Raw genomic sequence first — 20,678 nt, 5'->3', positions numbered from 1 at the left:
TTCCATAAATATTCAGGCCATTTAAAGTTAATGGCACGCCTATTAATGACTGCAAAGCTTTGGAACAGTTTTGTAAGTGACCTTACACATTTTATGTATTTAATAGATACTTGTTGATCAATTGATTGATTTGTACAATTGTCAGAAAACGCATAAAAATCTCTTTACAATTTTTCATAGTAATGATGAAAGCCTATGTAAGACTTTGGTAAAAAAGTAATTCTAAGATTTAGTTGATGATGATGTTAATAATAATAATAATAATATGCCACAAAACTAAATGTAATTTAACCTGTTTATCCTGAGAATACAAATACAGTTTTTGTCAATCTTTCTGTATTCCTATCTCTAAATTTAAAAAAAAAGTTTCTGGGATATATATTCTTTCTTATCCTCTGAAACTACTACTGAGAAGTATGGTTAGGACTTAAGGAATTTATAATAAAGAAGTAGTTTCTTCTCAAAGCAAACAGTATCTTCTCAGGTACAAAATGTAGAGAAATAGCAGTGATTTTATTAGCAGAATTCTGCTTTCTCCCAAATCCCAGCAATTGTCTATTGATGAATTAAACAAAGCTAATTCTAATTCTAACCGTCTATAAGGAAACTCTGTGGTATGTTAATATTCATCTCTTTTCTCCAAAATAAAAGTCATTATCCCATTAGGAGTAATTCAGAGTGTGATTATAGTCTAAAATCTCATTCTAACAAGAAACAAAACAAAAGAAAAAACTTTGGCTACCGATAAGTGCTTTTGGATCTAGTTTAATGCATACTACTACAGAACTAGCATTTTTATTACAATCAAAATCTGACTATTGAAAAGTACTACTCATTAGGCTCTGCTGAAATTTCGACTTATTAAAAGCTTCAGAATCTTGGGGTCTACATTATCATAATCACATACAAAAGCTATCTTACAAAAAAGATTGAAGAGGAAAAAATAATCATTTTGGCACGATTCCATTTTAAATAGGGTTTTCCCCCCTCCTCCAAATTGCAATACTTCAAAGTTAGAATGGATTTCATCCCTCCTCTTTTTAGAAATCTCAGATAAGTAGAACTTACTGTTTTCCTAGGTTACAACTCTAATTTTTGAAATATAACTTCATCCACTGCATCCAGCTCCTAATTTCCACCAAATCTCTAGTATCTGCTCTGGTTCAATAAAATAATTGTGGATCTTTGTTCTGTCTTCTAATATTCCTCCCATATTTGCTTTATCTGAAAATTTGGTCAACATGTTATCTAAATCTTCATCCAAATTTAATATAAAAATGTCAAATAACAGCATCAAAAAGAGAACCCATGGAACTCTTCAACAGAGGCTTACTCCCTATCTGCTCCATACCTCATTTTTCTTGAAGAATGAACTTCAAAAATGTTAAACTTTTCCATCTTACCTTATAATATTCCTGTATATATACTTGCAAAACACCAAAGAAAACTACTTTACCATTTTCCCTGCTTCATTTAATTTTTAAAACAATATTTTATTTTTCCTAATTACACGTAAAACAATTTAACACTGATTTTTAAAAAATTGAGCTCCAAATTCTCTTCCCCTCCTCCTTCTCTAAAATGGTAAGCAATTTGACATAGATATTATATATGTAATCACATAAAAACATATTTACATTTAAGTCATGTTGTAAAAGAAGAAACAGAATGAAGGGGAAAAAACACAAAAAAGAAAGAGAAAATGTATTCTTCAACCTGCATTCAGACTACATCAATTCTTTCTCTGAATGCCTATAGCACTTTCCATCAGGAGTCCTTTGGCATTGCCAGTCTTAAAGTCTTAAAGTCTTGCCAAGGAGAAGAGTTAAGTAGTAGTTGATCAATGCAACAATGTTGCTGTTATTGTGTATAATATTCTCCTAGTTCTGCTCATTCAATTTGGAACAGTTCATTATTTTACCATCTTTTTTCATGCAGAATTAAATCAATAAGTGTTTATTAAGTACTCACTGTATACTACGTACTATCCTAAGTGCTTCTGATACTAATGACCCCTCAAACCACAGTAATTAAATGAAATGAAAACTTAACAAAACATTTATTGAAGGATGGATGAGAATTAAGCAAAATAACATTTCATATCATTCTTATAGAATGCCATTCTAATTTAGCATCAGATCAGATAAACTTATCGTAAACCTTTTATGAAAACAGCACAGTGTGGTTAGAAAGTTGGCTTTATTTGGAGTCAGGGAGATCTGACTCCCAAGTTTTAGTATTAATTTAATGTTGATAGAAAAGCTTCTAACTTCTCTAAACTTTAGACAAATAACTTTTTAAGTCCATGTTCTCTGATAGATAAGCTTTTGCCTTATCTTACCTAGCACTTAATTTCCAGGTGATTTTAGAACCATACCATCTGTACTCTATTTTTCTCATACTTTCTTTCCCTCTCACCAACTCTTTCCCAATTCAAATTGATATGGAGGCTCTTGCCTTATCTTAACCAGAACCAAGCCATAAAATCAGCTTCTATTCTAGTTCCTTTTTATGAGTTGACTTTCCCATTAAAATGTAAAGTTTTGAAGGCAGGGACTATCTTTTTTTTTTTTTTAACCTGTACTTGTATCCAAGATACTCAGCACATAGTTGGCACTTAGCAAACACTTAATAATTTTTTTCAGTCATTCAGATTATTTCTTCCTTAGTTATAGATGGATTTTGATCTATCTTGGTAAAATGTGTTATAAGAATGATAAAACTATATATTCTTGACATATCTATATAATATAGTATGGTTCTATACATGATACATACTAAGAAAAATAGAATTTTATTTTCGAAAATATGACAGTTTTTTTTTTGACCCATTTCACACTCAGGAGTAACTGGGGGGGAGGATATGCACATTACTTTTTACAAGGGTAACAAACTTGTATGTCAGTTTTCAGCTGGTTTAAGAAAACAAAGCCCCTTAAGGAGCACTTCACCTTGACAACAGTACTCTGCCATCTAGTGATGAAAAAGGCAGTTGCAAACTCAGAAGCGTACTACGCTAACTAAAGACACGGTAGGGGGAACAATTATGGCTTCTCTCCCTTTCTGTTTTCCACAATTTCAGAAACTTCAAGAATACACTAGAGAATTGTTGGAATCCTTACTAACTGCTAAGTAGTTAGAGTTGATCTAATCTTACAAGAAGATGTTTTGGGCAGAACCTGAAACAAGGTACTAAGTAGAACTACCCATAATCCCTCTCTCTGGAAGGAGCATAAATAGGCCAATGGGCCAGTCGGAGAGTTCTGGAGAGGAAGAAGCTACAAGTCGAGATTTCACCGGAATGACATGAAGACTGGAGCTGGCTGGAGGCTGAAGACAGCAGAGGCAGAGGCTGAAGGACCAGACCTTTGGATTTAAAGACATTTGGAGAGAGCTCTTGGAACCAAGCAGAGAGATAGGCCTCTAAGCTAACCGGGCTATATTGGAAATAATAAAAGATCTGAACTTTTATCACCTGGCTGCGTTTTGAGAAGAAAAAGCTCACCACATTTTGGCGCCCTGAACGTGGGACAAACAGACCCCTCAGTGGATTTCAGTGGAAAAGCTCCGATCCTGATTCAAGTGGAAAAGCCTCTGATCCTGATCCAGTGGAAAAAACTTCAACCCAGAAATTAGGGTGAGTGCAACAAAGAAATTTTGTTAGAAGAGTTAAAGTAGAATTTCAGCTAAGATGGGACAGATATTTAGAAAACAGCCTGTTTCTGTTCAAGGAAAATGTTTAGAGAGCATTATTAATGTTATGGAAAGCCAAGGTTTAATTATAAGTTTACAGCAAATCACTGAACTTTTACAAACTGTAAAGGATATATGTCCTTGTTTCTCTCTTGATAAGGAATTAGATCTAAATGAATGGAAATTGGTTGGAGAGGATCTTTGTCAATTCTATGACAAAAATGGGCCTAACTCAATAATTAATACATATAATGTAATACAATTGGCTATAAGAAGTTATTTAAGTGATAGAATGATGAAAAGGAAAGTACAGGAGGAAGAAATGCCAACTTTACTAGGTGAAAAGGAGGACGAATCAGATGAGAATGGAGTTAATTACAATTCTGAGTATGATACTTCACAGCAGGAGGAATTAGGTGATTCCACATCTCATGACCCTCCCTCCGTAATTAACCCTTCATGGGTGGAACAAGGGGGAGGGATAGAGACAGAAACACAGTCAGCTTTTCCTGTAAAGCAGAATTTAACAAGATTAGAAAAAGCATTAATTAAGGCAAAAAATGAAGGAGAAGATATATCTGATTTTATAAATGCATATCCTGTGATTGAAGAGCTCAACTCCTCAGGTCAAAAAGAGAGAAAATACACTGCTTTTAATTTGGGAAAAATTAAAGATTTGAAAAAGGGTTGCACTCTTTATGGGGCTACATCATCTTATGTGAAGATGTTACTGGATAATTTGTCTAATGAAATCCTAACCCCGAATGACTGGAAATCCATAACGAAAACTTGTCTAGAACCGGGACAAAATTTATTGTGGCTTTCGGAGTTTCATGAATTATGTAGGATTCAAGCCCAATGCAATAGGCAAAAAGGAGCTGTTGTACAAATCACTTTTGACCAACTAGCTGGTGAAGGTCAGTATGCAGAGAGTTCAGAACAGATTTATTATCCCATAACAGTCTATGAGCATATTTCTAAGGCTGCAATAAAAGCTTGGAATTCTCTCCCTGGACAGAAAGATGGAAATAATGTTTTCACAAAAATAGAGCAAGGTCCCAATGAACCTTTTGCAGAGTTTGTGGGACGTTTACAAACAGCTGTAATAAGAACCATTGGAGACAATGCAGCAACAGAAATAATGACTAAACATTTGGCTAAGGAAAATGCCAATGAAGTTTGCAAAAGAATTATATGGGGGCTAGACAAAGATGCTCCTTTAGAAGAAATCATAAGACGCTGTGCCACAGTGGGCACAAATGCTTATTATGCCCAGACTATGATGAACATGGAAAGACAAGGTCCTTCTTGGCAGAGGAATTCTAGAGAAACTCGTCGATGTTTTCAGTGCAGAAAAATTGGACATTTGAGAGCTCATTGTAGATATGGAGATAGAGTGAGAAGACAGGGTGAGAGAAAACCCAAAACCCCATGTCCAAAATGTAACCGAGGCTTTCACTGGGCCTCTAAATGTATATTGACCCAGAGGAATGAGAGGCAGGGCCCAGCTCTAAAGTATCAATCAAAGGACAGGTGGGGCATGATAGCAGCTGAGGTCACACCCAGAGAGACTTTAGAAATTCAGAACTCTGATGTCATCAACCAACAGAAAAGCAATCAGGATTACAGTTGGGAAGAATACAGGCCTTTTAAGACAACAAGACAATATCCAATGCAAACAACTCCAATGTAATTACCAGATGATGAGGAGAAATCCCAAATTTGGTAAATAGAAGGGAATTAGATTAACTGCTTGGGGAAGAGGATCTGCTTATATTTCCACAGATGGAGAAAGAATCAGATGGCTGACTATGAAACTGTTAAAAAGACTTTTAAAAGCTTCAGGAATCATTGGATTTCCTAACACAAGATGAAACTGTTTTACTTCTTGAAAAACCAGCAAGAATCATTGGGTTCCCTGAGATGAAAAATTGTTGATGAGACTTTTGCAGTACTTCAGGGCTTACAGGAACTATTGGATTCCTGGCACATGAACTAATGGACAATGGAATCCTATTGGACTGTTTCTAGGACTTATGGACATGTGTAAATTTTTAGGTTGATTCATGTTGTTACATTACTACTAGCCTGTGTTATATTGCTATGTACTTATGTAAATTATGTATAATGCCTCCCATATTGATGGATTTATGTATACCATGTATATCTGTTACAAAGTTCTGGCCCATATTGATGGATTTATGTGTACCCCCTCAGGAACCCCCTATGTTTTAAAACAAAAGAAAGGGGGAGATGTTGGAATCCTTACTAACTGCTAAGTAGTTAGAGTTGATCTAATCTTACAAGAAGATGTTTTGGGCAGAACCTGAAACAAGGTACTAAGTAGAACTACCCATAATCCCTCTCTCTGGAAGGAGCATAAATAGGCCAATGGGCCAGTCGGAGAGTTCTGGAGAGGAAGAAGCTACAAGTCGAGATTTCACCGGAATGACATGAAGACTGGAGCTGGCTGGAGGCTGAAGACAGCAGAGGCAGAGGCTGAAGGACCAGACCTTTGGATTTAAAGACATTTGGAGAGAGCTCTTGGAACCAAGCAGAGAGATAGGCCTCTAAGCTAACCGGGCTATATTGGAAATAATAAAAGATCTGAACTTTTATCACCTGGCTGCGTTTTGAGAAGAAAAAGCTCACCACAGAGAATCATTTTTGAAAAGTTCTCAAACATATGAACACCACTAAAGCATTCAGGAGATCTGTCCATCATCAATGTATATGGTTCACATTATGTTTCAAAAACATTGACTATAACTATTACTACTTTATCAATAAATTCACTATTAAAAGAGCAGCTTCAGCAAAAAGACTGTTTAAAATATCCTCTGGCCTGAGGTGGTAATATGAGGCAGCTCTGGAGTCAGGAAAACCTAGGTTCTACTCCCAACTCAGGTACTTTAAGAATTCTATGACCTATGTAAAGTCCCTTAACTTATCTCAACTTCAGTTTCCTCATCTACAAACTGAGAATAACAATAGAACCTGTTTCCCAAGATTGTTGTGAGGATAAAAATCATATGACATATGTGAAGTGTATTCAATACGTTAAAACACTATTATTAAATGCTAGCTATTATTATGAGATTAATAGGAAGAACTGAAATTTGTAGAGCATTTTCAAGTTTGTGGAGCACTTTATAAACATCATTTCAGTTGAACCATACACCAAAACTGTGGTGATAAATGTAACATATATCATCCCATTTTCCAGCTAAAAAGTTAAGTGACTTGGAAGCAGATACTGCTTTGCAAGTTTTCTTGTACTTCCTACCATGATGTTGGATCCTTTTCAAGAACACACACATACAAAATTTACAGGGTGCCCAGGTCACTAAACAGCTGAGTATGGGATCTGGATCAATTATTGCTGGGGTCATTTACTTTATGACACAGTTTTAATTCTGCTAAGTAAGATACAGCCTTGAAGTAGAGATATTTAACCTGACAGAAGATTGAGTTGGGGTGGGGGTGAGAGAAGGATAAAATATATATTTTCCAATATCTAAAAGGCTTTCCTGTACAGTGGAGTTTAGATTTACCATGAATTTCCTCAGGAGGCAGAAAGAGCAACGATTAATTGCAAAGAGGTAGTTCTCTAGATAGAGTTTGGACTAACAAAGTTCTAAGATCTCAGGGATTCTAAGTGTCATTTTGTGTGTCCCCTAGCTACTTGTGGTCAAGGGAATTCTCCAAGACAGCTAATTGCCTCTGACTTGATCCTATGTCATAATCCCTTTAATGCTACAGAGGTTAGTACTAGAACCATTGAAAACTAAGAAGCAACAATTATATCTTCTTAGCTCCAGGGCAGAATTTTCCAGATTGAGGTTTCTTTCTCTGCAGCTGGGAAAACCATCTATCTTTAAGCACAAAACTTCAGCAGGTCCACTGAGCTTCAGTATTTCTTCCACTGGTGCACATTGCAACCCACCTACACATCCTCTTATGCCTTATGTATGGGAAAGGAGAAAATTTATCTTTATGGTGATTAATTTCTTTAAAACATGCAGTATCCATATTCAAAGGAGGTTATAAGAAAATAGACCCACCAGCAATCATGTTCTCCTACAACTCAGTCATTGTACCAAATCTGTAACCATCAGTAAGGTCTTCATGAATGGAAACTGGCAATGAGACCTCTTGCTTACTTACTCCTCTAGGGATGGAATATTCAAAGAAGATTGTAAAGTTCAGTCATATCTTCTGTTCCATCATAAGTCTAATATTCAATAGCAACTGTTTCCTTCTGTTCATCTGCTATGTGGCAAGCAAATGCAGAAACTGCCTTGATTGTTCTTACTCACCTCCAATTAGAGGGCTGCAAATGGCACATGAACAAAGCTTAGAGGGAGAAAAAAAGAGATGAGCCCAAAAATACCACATGGACAGACATGAGACATTTGGGCTTTGCTTAGCAAGTTGGTTTCCTTGACAACAACCAATCAAACAGTAGAGTTTGCTGTGTCAGGCAAGGAGGGGGAAAAAAACCTTCTATAAACACCCACTTATTCTCCACCCACAAACCAAAGAGCATAATAAACGTAGCTGAAAATATTTGTCTGCTCCAGTTAACTAGTTACAAATAATTTATTATCTGCATTACTTGTACTGAATGAAGAATTTTTATAGATTGTTTCTCTTGCTTTGTAAAACTATTTTGGGAAATAAAAATTTATTTCTTATGAATGAAACAAGTCAATTGAGTTTAACATATATTCTGTTGCTATTTTATACTATAGGAAATTATTTCATTCAAAAATAGCACATATGTATTCAAACTGACAGAATACAGTACCTTACATGTGAAAATGAGTTCTCATGATACTCCTGCTTTTCATTAAAAGCACAGAGATCCTGAGTACTGAGAGACCTAGTCCAGTTCTATCAACAATTATTTATTAAGCACGAACCAACAGGCATTGTGCTAAACTCTGGGGGTACAAAGAAAAGCAAAAATAACCTCTACCATCAAGGAGCATGCATTTAAATGGGGAGAGAAAACAAGTAAATAAATAAGTACATAAATATTTACAGAGTAGATGGAAAGTAATGTGAAACAGGAAGGCACTAAGTAAGAGAAAGGGAGAACTGGGAAAGTCATCCTAGAGAAAATGGGTTTTGATCTGAGACTTGAAAGAAGCAAAAGAAACCAGGAAACAGATGAGAAACCAGGAAATAGAGGCAAAACATTTCTGCCTTGGACAACAGACAGTGGCAATGTATAGAAATGGGAGATGGGGCAATGTAGTTGAAGAAATGGAAATAGGCAGGAACATGAGGCCAGAGTGGATAAAGGGACATTTCTTACCTAATAAAACCTAGTCAATGTAAAGATAGTGCCAGAAACCAGGTCTCTTGGCACTCAATCTGACAATTTCCCCATAATAACCTCATTACAAACTCTATTTTTACTGAAAAATGAACATTTCTCATTAAAGAATGTCCAGTTCCAGTGATTTAAGCAGCAGAAATTAAACACAGCACAGATATAAACTCTAAACTGTTTTCCCTCCTCCATGTCTCTCAAAACTAATTCATGATGCTTTCAAAATGGTTGACAAAATCATTCAAATCAATGTAAAAACCTAAATTGGGATACCTATTCAGACATTGACATATCTGCCAACTTAATAATGTAATATTGATATATGTTGCAAATATGAAGATTAACCCAGTAAGGTTACATCTTACTAGATAAATCTATTATCAACTCCTATTTAAATAATGAAAATATTTATCAAGGCAAACATCCATCAAATTTATGAAAGAATATCAAAATACTTAATTATCAGCTGAATACACAATAAGAAGGAAACAAATCAGAGTTGGTAAGGCTACATGCTTTTTAAGTAAATTAAAACTTTAATGAGTAAAATTAATATTAGTTAAAGTTCCTCTATGATTTTTTTTTATTTACATGATTATGGTCACTGTGAAAATAAGATCTTACTTCTGCTTAATTCACTTTACATTCATACATGCAAGTCTTAAATAGGCTTCTTCTGACTATATCATTCATTTCTCTGAATCATCAGCAATGGATAGTGATCAAGTCTGATAAATCTTACAAAGTTTTCTCTCATAGATCAGTTATATATACTGTTAACTAGACCAAACTAGACTATAATCTGTAGCTATCTAGAGCCAGACAAAGCAGGTAGAGACAAGAGAGTCGGGAATCAAACAAAAGTTTAATTTCAAAGTGAAGGAAAAGGCTTGCAAGCAAAGACACATATGCCAGAGCTCTATCCCTAGTGGGGGGACCTGCTTTAATGTGACTAAATATCAATACTTTTACCAATGGCTATACAGTGAACCCTGACAATGAGGGGTACACACACACACACCAGTTCTAGAATTTTGCTATGGCTAATTTTACTCAAAGGGTAAACATAAAGGATGGTTTTTCTGCCAAGTTCAGAGTATAGCATTCTTTCTGGGCTTAGTTCTAGAAGATAGGGTGTCTCTTAGTATTCTGACCATACTATTAACAAAGAAAACCTATGTTATAAATTGCAAATCAATAAACTGCTGCTGTGACTTTTTTGAAAAAGAAATTAATATTAGAGGTAATATAAACATTTAAATTTTTCTTAGATATCAGATACAAAGCCTTATCTCTATTTTAATTAAGAAAAGAACCACCAAATTGTGCTACAAGAAAGCAGTTCTGAAGACCTACAGGAAGAGTAATACAAAGTACAATTTAATCGATCCTGTCCTTAGATTATTGAAACAGATATTTGGGGGCAGTGGTGAAGAGAACAAATGAAATAGAGTTGGTAGATCTTAGCTGAGTTACAAACATAAAAGAAAACCAGATTTGCAAGGATAAATGTTGAAAACTGTGCATGTATTTTGAAAAAAACTATTATTATTAAAAAGAAAAAAGAAAACTAGAACACTTGCAGAAGAATAAGGTGAAGTTATTTCAACTGTGAGAAAATTTTAACCAAAGATATTAAGCAAGAATCCAAGGTAGGGGATGAAATAAGTAAAACAAATGATGCCAGGAGAACTCAGCAAAAAAGAAAAGCAAATTAGGTATGAATCTATAGATGTGGGAAGAGAAGAAAAAGAAAATGGTCATCTGTTAAGTGACTCAATGGATAAAATACTGGGTCTAGAATCAGGAAGATTGATCTTCCTGAATTTAAATCTGACCTTAGACACTTACTAGCTATTTGACCTTGGGCAAAGCACTTAACTCTGTTTGACTCAGTTTCCTTATCTATCAAATAAATTGGAGAAGGAAATGGCAATCCACTCCTTACCAAACACCAACTAAAATCCCAGAGAATTGAACATGACTGCAGAGATGGGGCTTTTATATGAGATCTTTGTTATTCTCTAATAACATTAGATGTTATCTAATGCTTCACTCTGGACATTGCTACCTCCTCAATTTCTCATGCCAGAAATATTCTATACCCCTAATTCTCTCCCTTTAATCTGCTGCCATGATTTTTTCTACCATGCTCCTGCACAAGTACCTTTTTCTTTCCTCCCTCTCCTTTTCAATTTCCTTTTATGTATTATCTTTCCCCCAAGAAAATGTAAACTCCTCAAAAGTAGGGACCATCTTTCTTTTTTTGTTTTTAATTGTTTTTCCAGGCATGGTGTCATGGTAAATTTGACACAAAGTAATCTTTTTTTTATTTGACTTGTTAAAAGAAATTTTTTTAAAAAGAAACTGCCAAGGGTGTGTGTGTGTGTGTGTGTGTGTGTGTGTGTGTGTGTGTGTGTGTCTGATAGAGAGACAGACAAACAGGGACAGAGAAACTAAAGCCTCAGAAAAGTTTTGACAAAACTATGCTTACTCAATTCAAATGAATATACCCTATCCCTTCACCTTGATGCTTAGCTGTATCCTTTCCAGTTTAATCTTCTCAATTAAACCTGTAGCTTCCTGAGAACAGAGATTGTGAGCTGAAGAAAGACGGGGGAGGTAACTAGCCATAAATACTTGAATGAATCAGCCAGACTGTCTTATACTGTTTCCCTAAACATGACTTGATGTGGTTCCTGCCAAACCCTGTTCTCGTCCTTCCCAAGTTTTCTTGTTTTCCATGGGTTGTCCCCCATACTTAAAACAGTCTCCTGTAACTCTCTTTCTGGCAGCCTTTTCTTCCTGAAAGTCCAAGGCAGATGTCACATCCTTTCCAGTTCCCTCTTCCTTCATTTCTTCCCATTCAGAAACCCTTTCTTCCAATATGTTAAATCTCTCACAAAAATGCATTTGTCTTATCCAATTTTTTCTTCCTGAGCTAGGAGATCCTTGAGAGCAGGGTGTTTCCATTTTCTCTCTTCAAATCCCCAGCATCCATTAGAATAGAACTTATTAGAATAGGTTGTGGATTAGATTTAATAATTATTAATTAAATTCAATGGCTATGATTCTGAATCTATAATAAGTCAGTAAGTAGGACAGCAGCTTTCAGTTGTCAATAAATCATTAGGCTAAGAACATAAGCATCAGCATTCACTGAATGATTGCTGAGTAACACACACAACAATATGAATCTCTTTTAATCATACCATCATGGTACACAATGAATATGGCAATGAGGTCAGTAGTTATTCTTGATTCTTTAACATTTTTGATGAGCTAAGAACCATAACTAGGAACAGAAGTTATCAGCTATTAGGTTTCAGTTAGATGTGGTCAGCTGCACTTTCACATTCATATAAAGCAATCTGGAATACCCAAAGAAATTATGTCATCAGATAATTTATGGGCTCACATTTACTTTAGCCTTATTAGTGATGGTAATATTTCCTTGCTATAAACCTGGTCTCTGAAGCAGAGAAGCTATGTTTTTATCTAAGGTAGACAGGGAAGGCTACTTAGTGACTAGATGTTACATGGGCTCAATCTTTTCTTGATGGATGGGCATGGTTCATATTCCGGACATTTCCTCCATGTACAATTCCTTTTGTATAGTATGTCTGAATCAATGAACCAATTAAGAGATAAAAATAAAATAGGCTTTTCATATAAACAGCTAATGTTTTCAAATAAACAACAACTGATAAACCAGTTCAGTATGGTAGAAAACCCTGCCCTTAATGGAGAAGACATGTTTGATATTATGTACCCCATGAAAGTCAAGTATGCTCTTTTATCCTCTTGTAAAATCCACTAATTAGAGAGGAACATAAGCCATAACTCAGTAAGATGATACTCAGGAAAGGATAGAATAAGAATATTGGATCTATGGAGTAATCTAATATTATCTGGTAGATTATATCTACACCTAAGATTATTGCCTTTACCCTTGATATGTAAGCCTAGAAGGCCTGAAATGGGATCCTGGGTAGGAAGGCTAGGACTTGGAAGGATCATCACAGTGGGCAGAACTCAAAATGGAAAATAAGAATAGCCTGAAAAGGTACTTTTTTCCAGGTAGTACCAATATTGGATCAATCACAGTCATAGATTAGAGCATAGGGCAAGTAGTCTGAATCTTACGAAGTGTGAAAGATTCTGAGGTCACAGGGCATCCAGGATGGAGAAAGATCAGATGAAAATCTGAGGCCATGAGGAAGGAAAGCCAATTTCACAATACTGATAGTATTAGTTGAACTAGGAAAGTTCTCAAAGTTAAAAGGATGTTAATGTTCAGGATCAGAGACTTGGCTTTCTAAGAAAAGGCCTAAGACAAATGAAGTGGAAGTCTTAAAGGAGCATGAGTTGGGTTTTTTTTTAATCCCAAATACCAAGAGAAGTCATATGACTCCTGTCAAACTCATGTAGTATAAAAGGGCTCAGCTGAGGATATTTTAGAAATGGGAGTCACCAGTCCAAGTCAGAGGCTTAATGTGGGTTGGAGAAGGGAACTCTAGAAAAGATAAGATTTCTATAACATTACCAAATATTTATCAGCTACAGATCATAAATTTGCAATAGACTAGATGAATGATATGAAAATGTAGAAGAGTAGAGAATAAATTAGAAAAAGAAAAGAGAAATTGAGAAAGGGGCAAATCTTGATTCCTACAAATGTGCAAGGAAAACTAGGATTACAGCCAACTAACAGATTTTCTTAATCTTTGCTTAAGATATTTTCCAATTAGCCCCTCTCATTATGTTTCATAAAATCATAATCTTTTGAGGTGAAAAGAACCATAGAACTCCATTAATTCAACACTGCACAGATTTTTTTTTTACAGGAAATTAAGATATGGTGACTTGTTCAAAGTCACAAAGGCAGTAAGTTACAGAGCTAGCACTCAAAATCAGATTTTATGACTTGAAATGTAATATCTTTCCATTATACAACAGAGTGTAAGGTCTTGAGTTGAGAAAACCTGAGTTGAAATCCTGCTTCGGACACATTAATTAAGTGACATCAGATCAATCACTTCACCTCAAGTTGCTCACATATAAAATGGATTAATAATAACATCTAACTTCTCAGAGTTACTGTGAAAATCAAATAATATCTATAAAGTTGTTAGTAAACTCCAAAGTGCTACATAAATACTGACTGTTATTATTATTCCATTCTGCTTTTCCCTCTACTATAAAATCTGTTATAAAATCCTTTAAAATGCTAAAAGTTGTGTGCTATTTATAAAGAGTTGGAGATAAATCCTATTTCCTCTCTGGAGGTAGCAGCTGTATGAAAATGATATTTTGCCTATAACCTAACCCTGTGATTTGTTGTTAGAGAAACAAGAAGAATAGCATCAGGAGAGGCCATGAGGATGACCAAGTTTGTGAACCTGAGGCCATACCACACACATGCAGCGATAATGACCAAATATGTTCAACAGGAAGACACAGTTTCAGTGATGACCTAACAGACTTACTCAGCTTTTCTGGGTTAAGGCCTAAAGGAAAAATCCAACAATTTATTTTCAGTGTGAAAAGTTTAATTTGACCACACTTCCTTTACCTCTCCCTCTTGTCTCATTTCACTTTCCTGCCCCACCTCGCTTTCTTTATTCACTTCATTCCCAGGGGTATTCTAAGTTCATAATAATTGACATTTATAAAGTGCTTTCTATAAATTTTCTGATGTGGTACTCAAGGCAACGTTGTGAATTAGGTACTATTAGACACATTATAATTGAAGAAGTTGTGCCTGAAAAAGATTAAATGACTATTGTTGCTGTGGTATTTCATTCAAATTCAATTCTTTATGATTCCATTTGCAGTTTTCTTGGTAAAGATATTGAGGTGGTTGGTCATTTCTTCTCCAGTTCATTTCACAGATGAGGAAACTAAGAAAAACTGGGTTAAGTGATGTGTCCAGGGTCACATAACTAGTAAGGATCTGAGGCTGGATTTGAATTTACAATGGATGAGAGTTCCTGATTACAGGAGTAGTGATCTGTCCACTGAGCACTTATATGTCTATCTGAAGATTATATGACTAAGTCTGAATTCAAATCCAGGAATTCTATACACCATGCTATGCTATTTCTATGTGTTACACATCATATAAATAGGAAAAACTTTAAAAAAAATAAGATTTTTTTTCTCTTCTGCCTCAAATGCTCCATTAAAATTCACTTCCTCCATTTGCTTCCCTGTCAATTTCTTTACTTAGATTGTATGAATTTTTCATCATTCTATAGACCACTAAATATACATCTTTTACTTTTTCCCATGTGTTCAAATTCTTGGCCTAAAATTTGTTAGTGCTTAAAGAATATGGCTCAAGGCTAAGCACTTCATTCAGTTCCTGGCATACTATATAGGCAGTCAAATATTAATGAAAAGAACAACAAAATCAAGTGTTTCAAGCACATGGTCTGGCTGAGCTCAGTTCCATGACTCACTGCCACAAGGTTAAATTCAGAAAAAAAGCAATGTGCTTTCAGGTCTCTTTTCAATGTGGTCTGGTATTGTCAGTTTGGGCCCACCCAACAACGACTGACCATCTTAACTTCAAATCAGCTATGTTTTTGATGGAAGTCTTTCAAGAGAGGAAAAAAAAAAGTTTAATTCTAAACTAACCCAAGGAAACTATTAAAATTCACAAAAGCTTCTCAAATAAATTCCAGTAACAAAATATTGTATACTGTTCTCATTCATGAAACTGGAGTGTGTATATGTAATGATTTTTTTCCACTCATTAATCAAGGGCTTAGTATAAAAAAGGAGCTTCCTTATCACCAAATATGTGTGTCAGGAGGCAAAGAGAACTTGTCTGGCATTGAAACCATTGTATTGTCTCTGTTTTCATGTTAAAGGAGGTCAGGGAGCATTCTGAGTAGAGTCATACTGATCTCTAGGTAGGAGTTGTTAATTATACATCAGGCAAAAAACCCTCACCTTATTAGAATTTCTAATCTGCAATTAACATGAAATCACTGACCTGTTGACATTTCTATTAAATGATACCAGTAGCAACTTCTCCTACCTATGACTATGAGAGCATTACTTTGTTCAGAAATAGCCAAAGATGTAGTTTCTTACTTACTATAAAACATGTATACAAGGCTACTTTAAAAAATACTAGATCGGATTTTTTTCCCATAAGAAATATCTTTGAAAAATGACTATCACAAATCAAAAGCAACTGTTGTTGCTTGTTTTCTTTTTTTTTTTTTTAAACAACCTCTTAAGCAGACACAGGAAAGTAATGGGACGACTTTCAAAATGCAATATTCATTCATTGCTTTAAAAGATATTTAACGAATATATACTATATACAAATACTATCTTCTATGGAGTAGTCAAATATGATTAAGACACAGTCATCCTCAAAGATCTTAGGATATAAGAGAGATGAACTAATAAGATGTGTAATTTATTAAGATTCAAGATAGTATGAGAGAAATTCCCCAAGAAAGTTAGAAAGTACTAAAGAAGATCAGAGGTAGTCAAGATCATGTTAGCTAATGGGTTATTAAGAAGACCTGATTAGAAGAAATTGCATTTCAGAAACATCTTGAAGGACAATTAGAACTTCAACAATGGGATTTACAATATTTTAAGAGGGCATTCTAGGCAGAAGGAATAGCATAAAAAAAGACTAATGGTCAGAGAAGCACCAGACATGTTTGCAGGAACAACTATATAAGATAATAATATAAAAATAACTAGAAAGACAAGTTAGAATAAAAAAATCAGAAGGACTTGAATTTTAGTCCAAGAGATTTTTTTTCAAAAAGGAAAGATTTATCTTGTAAGGGATTAGAAGGGAAGAGGTGTGGAGGGAGATAGATAAATTAATAAATGATTTATTAAGAGAGTTTCAGCTAAAAGCAAGGAAGACCTGACAAAGAAAGGGACCAATGTGAGAAAATACTAGATTCAAATACTAATTGGATGTAATAGATGAGGGAGAGAGAAGTGTTAAAGAGGATTCCAAGGCAATTGGTTTGGAAGCATGGTGATGCCATTAAAAACAATAACAACAATAATAACAACTGTGAAACCAGGATAAGCTATTTTAAATGGAGCAAAATGGTGACTATTTCTGAACATGTTGAGTTTGAGGCAACAAAAAAGTCTTTCAGATAGATATAGCCATAAAACAGAAATCCATGTTTGGGGAGAATTGAATTGAATTATTTTTCAGACTGTTCCTGACCCCATTTGAGGTTTTCTGGCCAAAGATACTGAAGCAGTTTGCCATATCTTTCTCCAGCTCATTTGACAGATGAAAAACTAAGTAACCAAGGCTAAGTAACTGCTCAGAGTCATATACCAGTAAGTGTCTGTAGCTGGATTAGAAATCAAGAAGTCATGAGTCTTCCTGACTCCAGGTCCATCTCGCTCTATTGTGCCATCTAGGTGGAGAGAAGGCATGTCTAAAGCTAAACAACTCTGTATCTTGAGAGTCTGAGTCAACTGTCCTCAATGGGGATGGTTTAAGCCATTAAACTCACACATAGAAGAAATGTAGAGGCAGAGGAAGGCCAATGACAGAACTCTGAGAGAATATCTATCTATAGTGAAGAGGAAAGGAAAAGGAAGGTAAGACAGAAGGAGGTCTACATAGGTGGAAGAACCAGTATAATGAAATATGGTAAAAAAAAAAAAGTGGAATTACTTACCATAAGTAAGAATGTACAGTGGTTTTCCATTTGTGTCCATAGTGGTTAGGCAAGGGGCCTTTGGTGAAATGGTCCCCCATCGTTGTAATGCAGCTTCTAATGATGGTGGCCAATTTGTTACCACACCCAACTGTTCCCCACGCATTGCCAACATCTGTGCTCCTTCTGGCTTTGGTTGATTTGGATCTGGTTGTTGAACTTTATGTGAATTACAAAAGCAGAATTAGTCTCATATCAATATCATTTTCATATCTGTAAAATTCAGTCTTTTTTTCAAAGCATCATAGAATTTTTTTGAAAAAAGGAAAGGTTAAACTCAGGTGGAAGGAGCTAGGTATGTATATTTCTCAGAAAGCAGAATTTTCATAAATGAAATGGCTATGTTTTCTCTCTCTCTCTCTCTCTCTCACTCATACACACACACACACACACACACCAAACACAATAGGTCAAAACATTTTGCTGACTGACAAGGGGCAATTTTAAAAAATGTATCTTTTCTTATCCAAGAGTCAAAACTTTTATGGTCATACTATTAAATCTGTAAGCAAAATAGCCATTCCCCAAGTGACAAATGGTTTAAGGACATGATCAGACAGTTCTCCAGGAAAGAAATCAAGTCTATCTCTAGCCATATGAAAAAATACTTGACAATTCTGAGATTCTATCTCAAGTCTAATAGAATAGTAGAAATAAAAATAAAAGGAAAATGACAAATGTTGGAGGGACTGTAGGAAAATATGCACATCAATGCATTGTTGGTAGACTTATGAATGGATACAATTATTCTGGAAAACAATTTGGAAAAATACTCAAATAGTAAGTAGTTGAAGTCCTTTGGCTAAGCTATTTCGCTGTATAGTTTAAACTCAACAGGTCAAAGAAAAAGGGAGAGAATCCAAAAAAGAATTTAAGTACAAAAATATCTATAGCAACTTTTTCTGTGGTGTCAAAAACCTGGAAAATAAGATGATTCTCACCAATTGAGGAATGGCTAAGTTGTAGTATGTAGTATGATGAAATGAATACTTTTGTGCTACAAGATGAGAAAATGTATGATTTAAAAAAGACAGGGAAAAGCTTATATGAACTGATGCAGAGGGAAATAAAAAGAATTAGAAGACCCATTTTATATTAGAATACCAATAATATTTAGACGAAAGAAGATAATCAGCCTAGGAAAATTACTTTAGATTTTATAAAAGTCTTTTTAGCACTTGTTATTGCTAAAGTACATTTCCACCCTAAATCAGTAAGATAAATATTTCAATGGAGTAGGGGGAAGTGCAAGGGAAAACTATATCCTTAAGTAAATCTCTAACATAAGCTTAACAATAAAATGCCTTTAGTCCAATTATTTGGATTAGAAAGATAGAGGCGAGAGACAACTTTTTCTATCCTTATAAAATCTTTTATGTCTTATAATTGTTCAAGAACTGTTTATCAATAGAACAAGATGATAATGCTCATTCTGACCATATCACAACTGATATCTAATACTGATAACTACATAAACATGGATTTCATCTTTAAGATCAAGTTCATTTCAATAAGAGATTTCCTTTTCTGCATGAACCTAACACTTTTGATTCTTATCTATTTTTTAAAGGAAAACCAAAGCAATTTTGATGCCAGGCACTCACATTTTTACACTGGGACAAGAAAAGGAGAAAAATGGTAGCATCGTGTTTCACTCTGGAAATATATACTCACACTTACACTGAGAAACATTCTTTCCTGCAAGTTAGGTTGTCCCATAATTCACACCCCTTCTGAAACACTCCAATACTCTCAGAGGAGCTCTAGCTCAGATGATAAAATCACAATCTGCTGAAGGTGATGCACCAAGTAATCAATTTGGGATTACAATCCTGAGTCACCAAGCATCTGGCTCATTGCTCAAGTTGATCATTAGGGACCTTCATTTTATCTGAGCTTTCTTTGCTAAAGTCTAGTCATCTCAGGAAATGAGATGTTCTTCTTTTCAAGATAATAGCTCTAGCAGAAACAACATTATTACAGTTCATAGCATTTAACAACATCCAAAAGCCAAAAAATAAAAATAAAAAGTTTTTTATTCTTTTCTTTTTTTTTTTTTTTACCTTCTAACAATTCCTCAAAATCATCTACAAAGAATTCTCGTAACGGAGGTCGTTTGGGCCGTTTGAGGGTATTGACCAGCTGTTGAATCTTTGCTGACACTCGGCTGCTCACAGGTACTCCTGAAGAATAGGGACCATGGGAGAGATGAGATGGCTTCCAGGCAACTCAGGATTTAAACAAGGAAACATGGTAATAATTGGCAATGAAACAAGAGTTTGATGTTTTAGATCTGGGATTGTTTAGAAAATAAAAATAAAAAAAAAAACCCACGTGGGGCTGACATCCTACCCTGAACCACTGTACTGAGGGAACAGCTTTCAGAGTTAAACAGTTTTGGTTGAACAAATGTATATCCAGACAGACATAAAGATAATGACTTTATTATGTGATGCTATTTTGTGTCCTTTTTTATGGATTCTATGGGGGAATATTCTGTGATCAAATTTTAGTTTCTAATGATGACCTTGACCCAATTCCCAATCCAACATTTGCAGTATGAGAGGCAACATGGCAGAGGAGAGAAGAGGCCTTGAAGTCAGGAAGACTCATCTCTGCCAAGGTGACTATATTACCTTGAATAAGTCAATTAACTCTCTAAAACTACAAGTAATAAAGAATGTGTCATCCTGTATTAGTACAAAGAGTTCTCTTATCCAGTAGAGTTTTCTTTATCCATGCCATCACAATCCAAGACTCAATCATTTAATACATATAGTAAGACTTTATTGTTAGTATTTTACACTAAAGAAAAATGTTGCCCACTGGAAAAAGCACTAATTATGGCATCACAAAAGATCAGAGTTTTGGTCTTTGGACCCAGATCCATTTATTCGAGATGTAGGAAATTGTAG

The 20,678-nt window shown here is 35.0% G+C and overlaps 1 protein-coding gene across 7 annotated transcripts in view; it reads right to left on the bottom strand.

Annotated features, from left to right (window-relative positions):
• The window catches only part of DIP2C (disco interacting protein 2 homolog C), a 593,021-nt gene that overhangs the window by 191,261 nt on the left and 381,082 nt on the right, over positions 1–20,678 (bottom strand). For 6 of the 7 annotated variants that reach the window (XM_052001629.1, XM_052001631.1, XM_052001635.1 and 3 more), the window contains 2 exons: positions 19,827–19,946; positions 17,725–17,922 (listed from right to left, as the gene is read on the bottom strand). In XM_052001629.1, the coding sequence (XP_051857589.1) occupies positions 17,725–17,922; positions 19,827–19,946 (318 nt within the window). The remainder of the gene's footprint in view (positions 1–17,724; positions 17,923–19,826; positions 19,947–20,678) is intronic. The other variant, XM_052001630.1, reaches the window with a different exon arrangement.

This window comes from Antechinus flavipes, chromosome 5 (genome assembly GCF_016432865.1).
Source record: "Antechinus flavipes isolate AdamAnt ecotype Samford, QLD, Australia chromosome 5, AdamAnt_v2, whole genome shotgun sequence".
NCBI classification, from domain to species: Eukaryota; Metazoa; Chordata; class Mammalia; order Dasyuromorphia; family Dasyuridae; genus Antechinus; species Antechinus flavipes.
The sequence above is the reverse complement of the archived record's forward strand: the minus strand, read 5'-3'. Positions and strand labels throughout refer to the sequence as shown.